Source organism: Rattus rattus, chromosome 3, assembly GCF_011064425.1.
Source record: "Rattus rattus isolate New Zealand chromosome 3, Rrattus_CSIRO_v1, whole genome shotgun sequence".
In the NCBI taxonomy this organism is placed as follows: domain Eukaryota; kingdom Metazoa; phylum Chordata; class Mammalia; order Rodentia; family Muridae; genus Rattus; species Rattus rattus.
The window spans coordinates 90,874,360-90,892,125 of NC_046156.1; the positions used below are offsets into that span (position 1 = coordinate 90,874,360).

The 17,766-nt window shown below is 38.2% G+C and overlaps 1 protein-coding gene across 1 annotated transcript in view; it reads left to right on the top strand.

The window, feature by feature from the left end:
- Positions 1-2,654: 2,654 nt before the first annotated feature.
- Positions 2,655-17,766, top strand: part of LOC116895474 (vomeronasal type-2 receptor 1-like) — a 30,013-nt gene continuing 14,901 nt past the window's right edge. Inside the window, 3 exon segments of the mRNA XM_032896734.1 lie at positions 2,655-2,821; positions 8,145-8,436; positions 11,070-11,930. Coding sequence (XP_032752625.1) covers positions 2,733-2,821; positions 8,145-8,436; positions 11,070-11,930 — 1,242 coding nt within the window. The 5' untranslated portion in view covers positions 2,655-2,732.

The following is a 17,766-nucleotide window of genomic DNA, read 5'->3' on the forward strand; positions in this document are numbered from 1 at the left end:
GCTGAATCCCAAAAAGCTGAAGAAATGATGTTTGGAAAGGTAAAGGCATGCAATGTCTGATGAGCTGTGACTGGCCACTGACTGTGACCCAGTATGAGTTTACCATGGTGGATATGAAGCTGTATAATCTCAAAAAACCCCAACAGTTTGTCTGCAGTATGCTTGGGGCATGAGCTTCTCCTAAATTCATATCTTTGAATCATATTCTTTGTCTGTATTGATAAGAGTGTGATGGGTTCAAGTGTGTGCGTGCGTGCATGCGTGTATGTGTGTTTTGCTTACAGGCAAATATAAAACCACAAGTCTGGACATAATCTGTCACTATTCCTTAGGGGATCCTTACTATTGCCAGTGCCCTTAGAGATCTGAAAGGATGAAGCACAGCAAGGGACAATGGAGGAATATGTAGTCATTTTGCCAGAACCAGGATATTGTGTGTGTTCACATGCAATTAAACACCATAGCTATTTATACCAGCATCCATATTACTTCATTTGCCTGAGTCAGGGATTCTTAAACCTAAGTTAAGAATACTGTGAGAGAAAAAAAATCTCACCTTAATCGGCAATAAGGCAACTCTCCCACTGCTAGCTCTGGCTATCGTGTTGGTAGTATGCCATTGAGTTTGAGACTTTAAAAGATTTGTCCACAATTAGAGAATTCCTGTTTTGTTAGGACCCTCAGAGTTCAACCACAAAAGCAACTGCTCCTTATAAAAAGGGTATTTGGTATAGAGAGCTCTGCCATGTGATTCCAAGGAACCTGGGATCCCAAGAGAGGAAGATATAGCCAGCTGGTGAAGAGACTCAAGGTAGACTCTAGGCTCTTAGACTTCACCCATGTCCTTTCTTTCCCTGGATCTAAACAGGGACATGGGCTTTGGTGCCTCTATCTTAGCATGCCTTTACCATGTGAGCTCATGTCTACTCATTGAGGAAATGGAAAAAAAGCGAAACAGTCACCTGAGGTGGTGAGGCATTGAGCACCCATCGATGTGCATTTCACAAGACCCCTCCCTGTGAGAATACAGAGGTAGCCTTTTGTCACCTTTGCTTGATGTTTGTTGACTTCTATGGATTTGGAGGATGCAATTACTATAACTCTGATAGAAATATGCCAATATTCTGAAGGTTCCCAAACTGTATTCCAGATGCTCCTGCACAAATCAGAAGCCTCCTTAACTGAATTGGACCTAGAGCAAGACAAAGAAATAAAGAGTATTTAAAATACTAGTTTTAAAATAACTGTAACTTAAAATATGTTCATAATATTTTGGTCTCAAGAATAGCATTTCCTAAGAGGATTAGGACAAGTCACTGTGGGTAATAAACACATCTTTGCCAACATGTATCCTTGGCAACCAAAGGGTAATTGCTCAGAAACAGCTGCCTTCTGGTAAGAGAGGCCAAGCATCATTCTGAGGCATTCCAGATAGGCTGTGGACTAAGCCTGGAAATTTTTGGAGTGATTCTCATGCTGTTAGCACTGAGGAATGGTCACTAACCCAGTTAGACATTTTATTAGATAAAGCCAAACTTGGAAGAGCATCTAGAGAGACTGCTCTCTGCAAATCAGGCTATTAACTAAGTATGATCAGCAACATCTTGCAAATGTAAGGGAGATTTTGTGAGGCACTCACACTTTGGAAAATGTAGAATCTCGACTACATTTACGTGGGGAATGAAGGTGACTTATGTAGGCAGAGCCAGCTGTGGGGAAATAAGCTTGGGTTCATAGTTCACCAGTGAGTTAAAAGTAAAATCCTTTCTTTGGGAAAATCTGGAGTCAGTGGAGATGGACTATGCTTAGATAACCACTAAGAAATCTTACAATGAGGATGAGGTGGAGGCAGTCAATGTGCATCATCGTGAGGTGTAGTTAGGGTGACTGGTGACCCTAAGGATATCATGTGAAAAACAGAATATATTAGGGTTATAAGGAGAGAGAGAGAGAGAGAGAGAGAGAGAGAGAGAGAGAGAGAGAGAGAATTGTTTTTAAAATGCAAAGGGATTTCTTTCACTAGCATATTCTTATTCATTATAGAAATAGAAACGATGTTTTCATATTCAATGAGATAATATAAAAAAATATATTTTCTTACAGTTTTCCATTCAGTTGTTTCTGTACCTGGAAGACGAAGCTTGGACTTGCCCTTGCTTATTTTGATACTTTGCAATAAAGCATGATACATTTCCCTTTCTTTGGGGTAAAGAAGACCATGGAGTTGGCTACAGTGAGACTTGAAGTTGACTGTGACAAATAAGAGGGGATAGTTTCACAAATTAAAATAACTTTCAAATTTAAGCCAATGATTCTGCCATTATTTATTATTGCAAAACATATAGGATATTCAGTTGTCTCCTCTCAGAGGACTGTTCAGCTCCTATTCCAGATCCACAAATTGTAAGTGATTGTGATATCTGTTTACAACATGAAATTATATAGCAAGGAGCTGCAAGCTGGTCACTGGCTTAGGCACATACATACTCTTACACTTCATCAAGGAACATCCTTAAATCCTGTGTAATTTCAACACTTTATCTACGAACTCAAAGTTTATTATCCTCAGAATTATCCATATCCAAATGGATAGCAGAAAGAAATGCTTCATTCTCCAATTAACTTTATTTTTATGGGTTGAATCAAGTGCTCAAAATAAAGACCAGAATGTGACATGCAGGCTGCTTCGCAAGTTTAATTTGACTGGATACGTAGATAGTGAAAACCATTCCATGGTTATTGGAGGACTATTTCCTGTTCACTACAGAACCATCCCCAAAATTAACCCTGATGAGGAGCCAGAATCAGCCATGTGCGAGGGGTAAGTCTTTTGTTAAATCTTTTTTTCTTTTCATATTAATTTTGGTGGCCATAGAAGAGTGGTTAACATGGAGTCTGGATTCAAGTTAAAGTTCTTTCATTGTGGTTTTATTTTACTTCATCTCAGTTTATAGGGGAGAGTTTTTACGTAATTGTAACTCAGAAAGTTGCTTCTCAGAAGATTCTCTTGGACCGGCAGCAGCAGTATCTAAAAGCTTGTTAGACATATAGAACCAGGAATGCATACCTCCTTAGCAGAAGAAAGCTTACACATTCAGACCTCTGCTGCTGTGTGTGAACACTGAGATCTGAGAAGCAGAGGTGCTGCAGCTTCACCGTTCATTGTTACAAGATAAAGTTCAAGTGGGCAGTCGGGAACTCTGCCTGGTGTCTGAGGAAAGGCTCATGATAGGATTCTGACCTGTAGGAAAATCTGTCCCTACTGCTGTCTCCTGAGAGATATATCAAAAAACTGGAATTACTGATACTCAAATATAGCAATTGTGAAAAATAGTTGTGATAGAACAAATATCTGGGAATATAGAGATAAAACTAGAGATATTGATAGATATAGGTACACATATCTTACATATAGAGAGAATGAGATGTTTAGATACGGAAAGAATGCCAAAAATTAAAGGAAAAAACCCAGTCACCTACAATTGCCATCAAAACTCAGCATTCTTTATTTTTTATATCCACTTTTGCATAAGAAGAAGAAACTCATGATTTAAATAGGATGAAGTTAGCCCTGGCACTATTTATATTGGACAATTTACCTAATACGGCAGGCTTTCCCGTGATGCTGTGAGGTCATTATAGCTGTAGGGGAACGTTTAAATATTATTGCAGTTTCTTTCATCATTAAATATATACCAATCCCAACTCTTTTCCTTTTATACCATTTCATGCTCCATATTTGAGTAATTATTGAAAGGAGCAATCTTCAGTATGCTTGCTGACAAAGCGAGGCTTGCCTTGAGTCCCTAATTAACACTTTCTTTGTCTCTCTAAACAGTTTCCATTCTTACAATGAAGGGCACAGGAAGTTGTGAATAATGACTCTTCTGTCACAGCAGCAGATCACTTAGTCACAGCTGTCCCCTCTTTACCATAATGCCCCACATGAGATTTTCATGATTCAATTTACTTGACTTAGTCTCCAGTTTTTACTTGAGCATTGGAAGATTATTTTCTACAAAAGTTCAGATGGAAAATCCAATAAATACATTTAAGTAATCCTGTTATACTTCTTGGATTACAGAGATAGACCTCAACATTAGCCCTAGCTTGTCAGTGAACTACAAAGTAGACTAGGCTACCCCTGAAATTGTAAAATTTCTCCTCATTCTGCACTATGGGTGCCGTGCTTACAAGTATGTGCCATCATATCCTAGGTTTTCAAATTTTTCAATATAGATTCTTTGCCTCATAGGAATAATTTTGTGGGGCTTGAGAGATGAAATTTACTTTAAATTAGATCCATCCTAGCTTCCAAACACTACATAGAGTGCGTCTTGTTCAGGCGTTCTCACCCTAGGAGAATTTGCATTACATGAAGGAAGTATAAACTACTTGGAGAACAATGAGAACACTAGCTTCTCTTTCAGAGGACACCGTTCAATTCCCCGTACCCACATGGCAACTCACAACTGTCTGTAGCACTCTCACACAGCCAGACATGAAGAATAACACCAAAGCGTACAAAATAAATTATAAAAAAGAACTAATTTTGTATGCCCTATGATAGAAATAATGTGAAAAGTAAAACTATTCTTTTGAAAAACTAATTTTATTACTATGGTTATTTAGAAATCTGACTAATTTTTACAGTTAGGATTTGAGTGGATACCCCTTAGTTTTATATTTTTAAAATATACTTCTTTAAAATTATTCCATATAATTCATTTTTATCATTAACAATCCACAGTCCCCCTATTTGTACCCAATCTCATTGTTCTCCAAGTAGTTTATACTTTCTTTATGTAATGCAAATTCTCCTAGGGTGAGAGCACGTGAAACAAGCCACACTCTATGTAGTATTCGGAAGCTAGGATGGATCTAATTTAAAGTAAATTTCAGTGTGTCATCACTTACTATAACAAGAACTGCTTCAGGAACTCAATACAGGTTTGGAGAAATTTCATTCTGAAATCAACAACTTGTGCAAGATACTAGTTTCAGGTAACCATTGGATAAATTGTATAAAAGAGGAAAATTTGTATTATTCTGAAAATATTGCAATGGAATAATACAAAGAAATGAGTGTCTTATATGTTGCTTTGGTTAAGGCACACAGAAGTTAAATTTATAAAATGTTTGAAGAAAAAATGATATACTATTTAATAATACTATGGTAATCATAATAGAAACCATTGAATGAACAACGCTCTTCCCAAATCTCACCTATTTACATTGAGAGATTTTCCTTGTTAATCTTTAAGGGTCCCATCCCTTCTGTGCAGTTTTAGTAAGATGCCTACTGCCCATTTCATTGCCTGGTCTATTCACACTACTATATCATTTCGTTAATCAAGGATTTTTCTTTCTTTCTTTCTTTCTTTTTCCTCCATCTTTATTAACTTGGGTATTTCTTATTTACATTTCAATTGTTATTCCCTTCCCAGGTTTCCGGGCCAACATCCCCCTAACTCCTTCCCCTCCCCTTCTATATGGGTGTTTCCCTCCCCATCCAACCCCCATTATCACCCTTCCCCCAACAATCACGTTCACTGGGGGTTCAATCTTGGCAGGACCAAGGGCTTCCCCTTCCACTGATGCTCTTACTAGGCTATTCATTGCTACGTATGCAGTTGGAGCCCAGGGTAAGTCCAAAGATGTATAATCTTTGGGTAGTGGCTTAGTCCCTGGAAGCTCTGATTTGTTGGCATTGTTGTTCACATGGGGTCTCAAGCCCCTTCAAGCTCTTTCAGTCCTTTCTCTTTAATCAAGGATCTTTAATAATAGAAAATATTCCCCCACACCTGATAAACCACAGCTGGATGCTCAGGATTATTCCAGTTTTTATTTTTCTTTTTTTTTTATTAACTTGAATATTTCTTATATACATTTCGAGTGTTATTCCCTTTCCCGGTTTCCGGGCAAACATCCCCCTCCCCCCTCCCCTTCCTTATGGGTGATCCCCTCCCCACCCTCCCCTCATTGCCGCCCTTCCCCCAACAGTCTAGTTCACTGGGGGTTCAGTCTTAGCAGGACCCAGGGCTTCCCCTTCCACTGGTGCTCTTACTAGGATATTCATTGCTACCTATGAGGTCAGAGTCCAGGGTCAGTCCATGTATAGTCTTCAGGTAGTGGCTTAGTCCCTGGAAGCTCTGGTTGCTTGGCATTGTTGTACATATGGGGTCTCGAGCCCCTTCAAGCTCTTCCAGTTCTTTCTCTGATTCCTTCAACGGGGTCCAGTTTTTCTAATACTGTAAATAACTTAGTATGGGGAAAATAGCCTTATTCCTTTGGGAAGAACTAATTAATTCTCTAGTTAATTTAAGGATAGAGTTACAGGCTCAAAGCAGGTGGATATTTTTCTAGCTCTTGAAATGAAATTCTATCTTACTTTAAAGGATACTGCTGTACTTATTTTGAAGTATGATGTCATCAGTGTGAACTTGGAAACTAAGTAACAGTATGGTAAAGCCTGCTGTGTTCTAGTCTCTTCTGTTTTTTTTTCTTCACTTTAATTGTGTTATGCTCCACACACCGTCTTCATAAATACTTATCTCTTCAGACCTTGAATGTTGTTAAAGTTGGAATGACTTGCTCCAGTTGTAGTAACCTCTTGCCAGCGTCTGTCTGCAACCTTGATCCCACATCTCTGTCATCCTGCAAGTCTTGGTGTAGCTGTTATAGTCTTGGCTGCGTGCTCTTTGAATTTCATTGCTCATAATCTAACCCCTTCACTGTTTGTTTTAATAATGTTGCTTGATTTATTTTTCCCTACATAGATTAACATTTTCTTGGTTAAAAAATTGAAAATAGGATCTTCTTTATTGCAATATCTATCTCTATCTCTATTATCTCTCTCTCTCTCTCTCTCTCTCTCTCTCTCTCTCTCTATCTCTCTATCTCACCAGAGGAACTCAACAGCTGCATACTAAATGAAAAGCAAATCTAAAGCAAAGCACAAATAAAATAGACCGCTCTGAGTAGATGTCTCATTTGGTAGGACCTGTTTGAGAGTTTCAAGATACGCACAAAACAATTTGGTGTGTTGTCATTCTACAACATGAGTGCTCAGAGGCAGGGATAAGAAAATCCCTAGGGCTTCCTGGCAGGTTGGGTTAGCCACATCAGGATCCAGGAGCAATGAGGAACCATATTTCCGACAATAAGGTGGGGAGTGACTGAAGAAGAGTGACTTGTCATTGACATGTATTCTTCACACATAACAGAATGTGCATTTACACAGAGACAGGAAGGAAAATTCCAAATTATGAATAGTAAATACCTAAATTATTTTTAGGTATAAGTTAAAGTATTATTAAAGTGAAGATATAAAATTAAAATAGTACAGCTAGCTACAGAGCATAACAAGAAAACAGTTACTCACATTACTACTTTGCATAATTTTTGTTAAAATTATGTTAGAATTCAGGTGAAAAAGAGGATGGGAAGAGGAAGTTTTGGTATGGTTTCATGTAGAAGGCCTTGAAAACATATGGTGATGGATTATAGGGACAAATGTTTACTTTTTAATGGATGTTGATAAAAAATAGGAGGCTCATATTTATCTTTTTACATGAGGACAGCAAGAGGACAACTTCAGTTAAACATCTCTCAGTAAGATGCAAGCAGCAATTGGATCATTGTATACAGAAATTTGCATGCTGGTTTTAATAACTTCTGCCACATGTATTTAATGTATTAAAACTATTTTATCATTATATTTAATGTTCAGAAGAAAGTAAGCCAGAAGGATCATGTCCCTAGGGACCTCCAACTAAATGACAGAGCCTGCTCAAAGGGATAGTTAGGTGTGTTTGGTGAAGAGAATTAGGACTAGAAGAATATTTTTTGAAAAAACCTAGAATTTTAAAAACACTGTAGCATGTAAAAGATACATAGGTGCCAAAAAATAAAACAAACACTTACCAAGACTGAATATGACTAATACTTTAATCTTTAAGATTGTCCTGTCATTTATAAAAAATTGACAGGTTCAGACAACTGAGATATCTTCTGTTGCTTTAGCAAAAAGCTATAATCACTCAACTGAAGCTCCCTTCCTGGAAAGCTCCCTATTTCCCTCACCTCCTCAATGATCCCCCACCCCCAGTGGTCAGTGTCTCACCAAGGCTTTTCCTTTCCAGGTTTAATTTCCGGGGTTTCCGCTGGATGAAAACCATGATTCACACCATCAAGGAGATTAATGAGAGGAAGGACATTTTGCCCAACCACACTCTGGGCTACCAGATTTTTGACACCTGTTTCTCCATCTCAAAAACAGTGGAGTCAACTTTCGTGTTTCTTACAGGACAGGAAGAATACAAACCCAATTTTAGAAACAGCTCTGGAAAATATCTAGCAGGAATTATTGGATCAGGGGGATCATCTTTGTCAGTTGCTTCTTCAAGAATTCTGGAGGTGTATTACATGAGTCAGGTATCTCGGAATCATGTGCTATATACTTAGAAAGAAATATGAACTCTGTGCCAGGAGTTGTGGCACAGGCCTTTAGTACTAGAACTTGGGAGGTAGAGGAAGGTGGATGTCTATGTGTTCCAGGCCAGCCTGGTCTAATAGTAGGTTCCAAGAAAGTCAGGGCTATTGTTGCACACAGAAATCCTGTCTTAAAAAACCCAAAAGAAAAAAAAGAGAGAGAAATACAAATGGCATATATAAATTATTACAAATAACACTGAGGTTTCAGAGATTCTGAACTAAGCTACAGAGACAAAATAGGGGCTGGATTTTCCCAGTTAACTCTGTTCAACCAAGCCGTAGCAGTGTGCACCACAGTCTATTTAGAGATTGCTGAAGATTGCTCAGTCTCCTAGAGAATCCGGCTTGCCTGAATGACCTATGAGGCAGTGATGTGGATATTAACATCCTACTGGTCCCTGTGCTCCTTGTACTGTGTAGAGCACAGTAGAGGTCATCTGTAAGTACTTGGTGGTGGATTGGTGGCTGGAATAAGGCACAGGTTTCTCTTTGGGTCTCTGTTGATGCTTGTGAGTCATTAACAAAATCATCACACTAACATGCTAAAATGGACCTGGGAACTTTACATTAGGAAAAATTAAAAGATCTAGAAGTATTCCAATAGCTATGTCACTAAAGCGTCAAATGTATTAATAGGAATGGTGAGAGAGCTTATTGGTGATACTGAAATAATAGGAATATTTTACTAATCTCTCTCTCTCTCTCTCTCTCTCTCTCTCTCTCTCTCTCTCCCCCTCCTCCCTCCCTCCCCCTCTCTGTCCTTTTTTCTTTTCTTTTTCCTTCCTTCCTTCCTTCCTTCCTTCCTTCCTTCCTTCCTTCCTTTCCTTTCCTTCTTTCCTTTCCTTTCCTTCCTTTCTTTCTGTTGTGATACTTGGGATAAAATTGAGTGAGTGGCCTTTTGTAGACAAAGGATACATTAATGATCCACAACCCCAACCTAACAAGGTATTTAATTGGGGGGGGTTCAAATGTGAGTGTGGGGAGAGTACAAAAGCACAGTGAAAAAGAATACAAGGAAAGGTGGGTGACTTGGCATTTATCTTAGTGTTGGACTTTATGTAGTTCCTCCAAATTGCAGCTGGTATGAGCTCTATCTTCCAGTAAACTCTAGTGAACTCAAGCATAGCCTAGGGACTTTAGATATACTTCTTCATAATGTCTTTTAAAGCAAATCTAGGAAAAAAGGATAGGACAAATATTCTCTTATGACTTTAATATCAAGAAACCAAATAGTATAGGTTATCATGATATTAATTTTCTTGTGGGGGAAACAAGAACTGCGGAAGTCCAAGTAACAAGATCTTATATGATAAATAATTTATGAAATTTTAAAAATCTGATATTCCTTCTGTAAGTGATTCATTCCTACATTATATATTGCATGTATCTGCTATGGTGAGAAAGAAGAATACAAAGAAAAATACAAGAATAGTAAAAAGAACAGAGGAATAGAGAACTCAGGAATAATACACTATTAATGAAGGAATCAACTGGAGCTAGGGAGTTATAGAACATTACTGGAATTGATGCCTTAGTAAGTGAGACTGGATTGTGGAGAAGGTAACATGGTTTGGGGAGCAAGTCACCAACACAGCTCTCTGTGTACTCTCAATGTACTCTTACATTGCAACATGGATACATGAAAGATTCTCAGAAAACGTGCCTTTCCATGCTTAGGTATCCCTAAATGCTAAGTGCAAATGAAGATTACTGACCAAGTGAAGATGATATGGTTTTCCATTTATCTTACTATGTACATTAACTTTATAAGACAACGGTGTTTATGCCTCTGGTTAGAGTAGTCCATATTATCATATCTCTCAAGTCAAGTTTTAGATACTACATACTCAGAAGACCTGACATCAAGGAACTAAAATTAGAGAAGAAAGAACAGTACAGAAGTAGGAGATAAGAGGTGAGACCAGGAGAGCACACAGGAGACAAACTTCTACTACTGAGCAGACTGAACTTGAACTCAGTCCATCATTACTGCACATGAGATGCTAAAGCTAATGAAGAGTCTGGATATCCTGACTCAGGGGAATGACTAACGTCCAGCAGGATGAAGGCAAATATAAGTTACCTTCCTGTCACTGCTGTGGTCTTACCCATGAAAACTAGTGATATTCAGTTTCTTCATCTTGACAATTGGCAGTCCTGATACCTTAGTGTCAATAAGGCAACCAAAGTGTTGCCGAATAGTCCCAATCTCCAACAAGTGGAAGATCCAGTAGAAAGTCATTGTCTACAGAAGGATGAGAGGGCCATGGGAGAACTGCTAAGCTCTCTCCTCAATATTTTGAAGATGTCACTTAAGATTTGGCTCTTGAGGGGGCTAGAGAGATAGCTCAACGATTAAGAGCACTGGTTGCTTTTCCAAAGGCCATAAGTTCAATTCCCAGCAACCACATGGTGGCTCACAACCATCTGTAATTGGATCTGATGCCCTCTTCTGGCGTGTCAAGGACAGTGTGGTCATAAACATAAGATAAGTAAATAAATCTTGATAAACAAACAAACAAAAAAAGATTTGACTCTTACTTTCTAGTAATTATAACTATTTTTAATTTTAGGTGGGCTATACTTCTTCCTCCTCAATTCTTAGTGACCATTTCCGGTTTCCAACTTTTTATCGCACAATACCCAGTGATAAAATCCAGACTGAGGCCATGGTGAATCTTATCAAACACTTCGGTTGGGTCTGGGTAGGTGCTATTGCGGCTGATGATGATTATGGAAAATATGGAATAAAATCCTTTAAGGAAAAATTGGAGAGGTCCAACCTCTGCGTTGCTTTCTCTGAAACCATTCCAAAAGTCTACTCTAATGAGAAAATGCAAAAAGCTGTTGATGCAGTAAAGAGTTCCACTGCAAAAGTGGTTGTGCTTTATGCAACTGACATTGACCTCAGACCCTTTGTGCTGGAAGTGGTTCATCATAACATAACTGACAGGACATGGATAGCCAGTGAAGCCTGGATTACCTCAGCTCTCATTGCAAAGCCTGAGTATTTTCCCTATTTCGGTGGAACCATTGGATTTGCAGTCCCGAGAAGTGTTATACCTGGATTAAAAGAATTTCTTTATGATGTACACCCTAGCAAGGATCCAAATGATGTCTTGACCATTGAATTCTGGCAAACTGCTTTTAACTGTACCTGGCCCAACAGTAGTGTGCCTTACAATGTGGACTACAGAGGGAATATGACTGGTAAAGAAGACAGATTTTATGCCATGTCTGATCGACTATGCACTGGAGAGGAGAAGCTGGAGGATCTGAAAAATACTTATCTGGATACATCCCAGCTAAGAATCACAAACAATGTTAAACAAGCCGTGTATCTTTTGGCTCATGCCCTGGATCGTTTAAGCAGATGTGATGTACCGCAACCAGATGTAAAATGCTCACAAATACCTAACTTTGACCCCTTTGAAGTAAGTTATTTGACGCTATGATATAGCATGAGAAAAAAAATCAAGGTTTTATTGCCAATGGCTCATTGAAACTGCTGATTTGCTTCCATATAATTTCACATCAACAATGCTTGCCTGGATGACTTGCTTGTTCATTTTAACTGCTCATTTGTTACCAAATTATTAGATCTTTTGTCAATGATAACAAACCTGTGTCTCTCTCTCACACACACACACCCACACACACATACACACACACATACACACACACATACACACACACACACACACTCAAACATACACACACACACACTCAAACACACACACACACACTGCCTTTTAAAAAAATAGGCAGTCTTTCTTCATAAAAATGAAATTTAAAATTATCTAGTAGTAAAGCATGAAGTAGTGACTCTGGTTACTTCCTTTGGTCTGTTCAACTTGCAAACTAAGTTAACTACTTGGGTTCAAAAACTTCATGTTAGGCAAAGGCATGTATGTCTCTCCAGCTCACGATGACTTTGGACATTGTATATAATGTCCATTACACTCAAGAAATTTTATCTTAACCATTAGTCTCATGTATCTTGAAAATACTCGAATAAGAGGTAAGGTCTTCATATGATAAGTAGGAGCCAAACCAAAGGATGTATGCCCAGAGCTAAAAATTGTAGGGGTTATCTGAGAGATTCACATCCACAGTTCTCATCCCTCACCTACTGCCAAACAATTTCAATGTTGGTACCCAGTAAGCTGAGCAACCTTGGAGTGGTCTCACCTAAGATGTCCTGCTTACTTCTGTCCTTGACTTTTTTTTAACTGGAAATATAGAACTTGAACATCTTTGCTCTGGACCTGTCAACCCCGCAGGAAGTCTCCCTTGCCTGATCATTATTACTTTACTCTTCTATAACATGATGTTAAATGGCTACAGTGGCAGGGACCATTGCATTTCCATTTCATTTTAATGCTGGTCTACACGCCATGTCCTGGCTGTACTTAGTTCTCCAGCTAACCCAATTCAATCTCCAACCCCACCCCATTACCTTCCAATATGTGACTATTCTTTTTTTGAAAGTCTATCTTATCATTGATGCTTTGTTTTAAAAATTTATTTTCTTTTTTGTGTGCATTTGCTTTTGTGCATTTATGTGTACTACAACGATGACTATACAATTAAACATGACAGAGGGCAGAAGAGGGGGCTCAAATTCCCTGGACATGGATTCATATTTTTATACACCATGTAGGTGCTGGGAATCAAACTTGGGTCTTCAGCAAAAGCAACAAATGCTGTTAATCACTGATCCATTCCTCCAGTCCCTCCTTAGCCCTCATACTTTTAATTAGCATTAATCAGGTATTTTTAGACTGATTTTCAATTTGGGCTTATCTTAATTTATTCTGGTTAGATTGAACATATGCAGGATTCAAAAAAATAATAAATGATATGTCTGTTTTTATATTTATTTTATTTTATACATATAAATGTTTTTTCTGCATGTGTGTATGTATGTATGTATGTATGTATGTATATATGTATGTATGTATGTGTATCACATGCAATCGTGGGGTTAACAGAAGTCAGAAAAGGGCATTAGATCCCCTGGAATGGTGGGTATAGCCAATTATGAGCTGCCATGTTGGTTCTGGGAATCAAATATCATAGCCTTCATGATCAACAAATGCTATAAACATCTGAGCATTCACTCCAGCCTTAATTGTGTCCTTTTTAAATATTGTTTATCAGGGTCAAATGATGTAATTATCTTTCATTATTACTGTTAAGTGATGCCACCATTTTTCTTATCAGAAAGTACTATTTCCCTATGAAACTAATAATTATCTTGTTGTAGTCACCCATGCCTTCTATCTACTTTTATCCACCACTCATGTGACTCGTGCTTTCTATCCTATCTCAGAGACACTATTGCCATGAGCTCAGTTCTAATTTCAACTAAATTGTTAGTTCCAAATCCAGAAAATTAGAACAGCAGTTATCTTTCTAGGCAATATTTTCTAGGTGTAAAACCATCTTGCTTTCATTATACTAACCTTCCAATTTTATCAGCCAGTGAAAATCAATCTTGTCTTAAATATATGTGTCTTTGCTGCTTGAAAATTAATTTTTTTTTGCCATTTTCTCATTCTGTTCACATGTTATCTGGACTTCATCTTCTCCTTTACCAGTTCTAGATACCATGATAAACTTCAGGAAATTTTTCTTCTATGTGTGTCAATCCATACTCCTTTTTTGTTTGTTTATTTGCATCTGAAAGCACACATATTTGACCGTTCTGAGGCAAATTTGAGTAGGTGATTGTTCGTTTTATTGTCCTGCACTTCATCATTTCTAAGAAATTCCTATTTTTGAATTCTCTAAATATTATAGCTTTATTTTTTAGTTTTACTGGTCTAGCTTCAAAGTCAGATATTTCTGTAGGGTGCACTGTTTTCAGTTTTAGAAATCATGCAGGATCTGAATGTAAAAGATGCTGATTAGAGTCTTATTATCAACTTTACCCAACCTAATCACTTGGGAAGAGGAAATCTTAATTGAAGAATTTCCTAGATCAGATTGCCTTCTGTCTATAAGAGCTTGTCTTGATTAATGAATGATATGGAGGGCTCAGCCCCCTTTGAGTGACATCTGTAGGCCAGTGGGACTGGACTTTATAAGAAAGGTAGCTCATCATAAATGCTAGAGACTAAGTCAATCAGCAACATTCTTCTGTAGTGAAGCCTGTATGTTCTTAACCTGATTTCCATCAACTATGGGTTGGGACCTGGAAATGTAAACCAAATAACTCTCTTCCCCCAGATTGCTTCGGTCATGGTATTTTTCACAGCAACAGAACAAAACTAGAACAACAGGTGTTCCCTGATACCAAGAAAGCTGTAAATAATACACATTGATAAATTAAGTATCCTTTTGATATAAAAAATATGATTTGGCTAGAAGTCCTTTGAATATTTCTGTCACAATAAAGAATACTCTTCAATACTGAATAATGCTCCTATAGCTTATCTGAACATTGAAATGATAACTTTAAATTTGCTCAGTGGGACAATTATGGTAGGTGGAAAGACTTTAAAGATAGGCTAGTGATCACATAGTGTCTACATTAAATCAATAGTTCATATCAGGGATTTTTCTTCTCCATATAGCACTGTATGTCAATAAGTTAAAACAATTTAAGTCCTTATACTAGAAAAGAATATATAAACAAGAAAGTCTGGTAAAAATATCAACTTAAAGTTTTTAAAAGAAACGAAAATGAAGACACAGTCTTTACTTATGTTTCAAGCTTATCCTGCCGATAGACAAGGCTAGAAAACCTTTGGAGTTCTTTTATTTACTTGGACATTTCTAAAGTCCTTTGCATTTTTTTGTCTTCCTATTTTACTTCTGCTCCTTTTCCTTCTCCAGAGTCAAGTCTACATTATGTTCCTTGCATCAGTTTGTGGGATTAGATACATGCCTGATAACCATCTTGCATTTCTAAATTCTTAAGAAATATATGATCATAGATAACTGTGTCCTAACATCCTATAATGACTAAGAAGTGAAACTGCGGGAAAGCTGATCTAGGGAAGGGGCAGAGTGTAGATGTCCAGAGTGTGGAAGTCTTTGACCATTAATTTGTTTGACTCTTTTGATAAGGAAGGTATAAAGACTATTTCATGGACTTGGCAATAAAAGTTAATTTTTCATGATTTCTGACACAGATTTTCATGATAATAGAGAATAACAGACAGGAAAAGAGGCTAAGGAAAAATACAATGCCAGGTGAAAAAAAATAGGAGTGAATGGTGATTGAAACACTTTCTTAGTATATTTAGTTAGCATGTTTTGTTTGAGATATATATTTTTTAATCCCCACTACAAAGACTAGAAAGAATAATTATCTTCTCTTTGCAAATCAGGCAAATAATCTTTGTTAGCTATGTGCCTTGATCGTGGTCATAATATTTAGCATAATCAAGAGACTTAAGATTTTAGACTCAATCACATGGGCTCCTTCTACCAGCTTCTGCAGTCTTGTTGGTCTGTGGAGAGCCTGTGACCACACTGGGTCCTTTGGTTGAGAAATACAAGTGCAGCATGCGGTATAGATGAAGATTAACAATATGGCTTGCGTGGTGGATTATGTTTGTGCTAAAGAAAACATGCTCTTACCTACCTAAAGTTAATGAGGTAAGGTGTTAGTTAGACAAAGGCTGTTTTCACATAGCATTCTCCCTAATATCTATCTTTAATTCTAATATATTTCCTAATTAATGTATTTACTCACCTTATAGCTTGATCACAGCCCCATCTGTCATCTCCACCCAGTCCCACTTCACACTCCTTCTACATTTCCCCATCTCCTTTTCCTCAGAAAATAGGAATCCCGCCTTGCATACCAACCTGTCCTGTTACATTATGTCAAAGCAGGAATAAGTTCATCATCTTCCACTGAGGTTAGACAAGGCATCCTAACTTCGGAAAGAGATCCAATCATAGGCAACAGAATCAGAGATAGCATCCACTTGAATTCTTAAGGGACTGACATGAATCTACACATCTAACACTTGTGTGTGGAGGGTTTAGGTCTAGCCCCTGCATGCTCTTTGGTTAGTGTTTTAGTCTCTGTGAGGCACCATGAGCCAAGGTTATTTGACTTTGTGGGTCTTTTCATGGTGTCCTTGATCCCTCTGACTCCTTCAGTCCTTTTCTTCACTCTTCCACAAGATTCCATGAGCTCTGCCTATTGTTTGACTGTGGACTTTGTTTCTTTTTCCACAGCTGCTGGATGAGGCCTCTCAGAACACAGTTCTGCTAGGTTCCTTCTGCAAGAAAACAGAGTATCATTAATAGTGGCAGAGGCTGGATCTCTCTTTTGATGTGGGTCTCAAATTGGGTCAGTCATTGGTTGCCAATTTCCTTGATCTCTGCTCTATCTTTATTCCTGCATTTCTTGTAGGCAGGATGAATTTTGGGTGGAAAGTTTTGTAGGTAGGTTGGTGGCAACTTTTCTCCATGGCAAGTCCTACGTGGCTACAAGAGGTAGGTTTTCAAGGCTCAATATCCACAGCTGGCAGAGGTCTCAGCTTGGGTCACCCCATAGACTCTTTGAAGCCTACCCTTTTTCAGAGATTCCCCCACCCCTGATTTCCATTTTCTTTCTGAATCTTCTCCCCTCCCCACTCCCAATCCCAATCCCTGTTCCCCTCCCTACCCTTTACTACTCAGTTCACTCCCTCCAATTATTTCAGTGGTCTGATTTATTTCCCCTTCTGAGTGAGATTCAAGCATCTTCCCTTGGTTTTTCTTTGTTAATAGAAATATTGGGTCTGTGAATTGTAGCCTGCTTATCCTATACTTTAGTGTCAACATCTACTTTTTAATGAGTACATACCATGCATGTCTCTCTGGATCTGGCTGCATAGTCCAACTAAAGTGGACTCTTTCTGAAAAACGAAGAATTTCTAATTTCGTAAGTCAATCAGCCATTACTTCCCCTAGGGTCTTTCAACATTCTTTCTACAAGAGCAACTCTTATGTGACAAAGCTTTACCTGTGGAGACTCAACACATACATCTACTTATCCCAGATAGGGAGCCCCAAACAGGCCACAGTTCAGATACCACCATAATCTAACTTAGTAAACCACTGAGTTTTATTGAGGATAATTAAAGGCAGATGGATGAGGGGTTACTTAAAGGAGCAGAAGTGACTCTAAGACAGATGTATCTCCAAGGCCACCCCATCTGGGTGTCAGTATACAAAAACTGGGAACCTGGAGCACAGCCTTTGAGCAGCTCAAAAGTGTGTCCTTCCCAAGTTGGTATAAATAACTTCCAGGCTACTCAG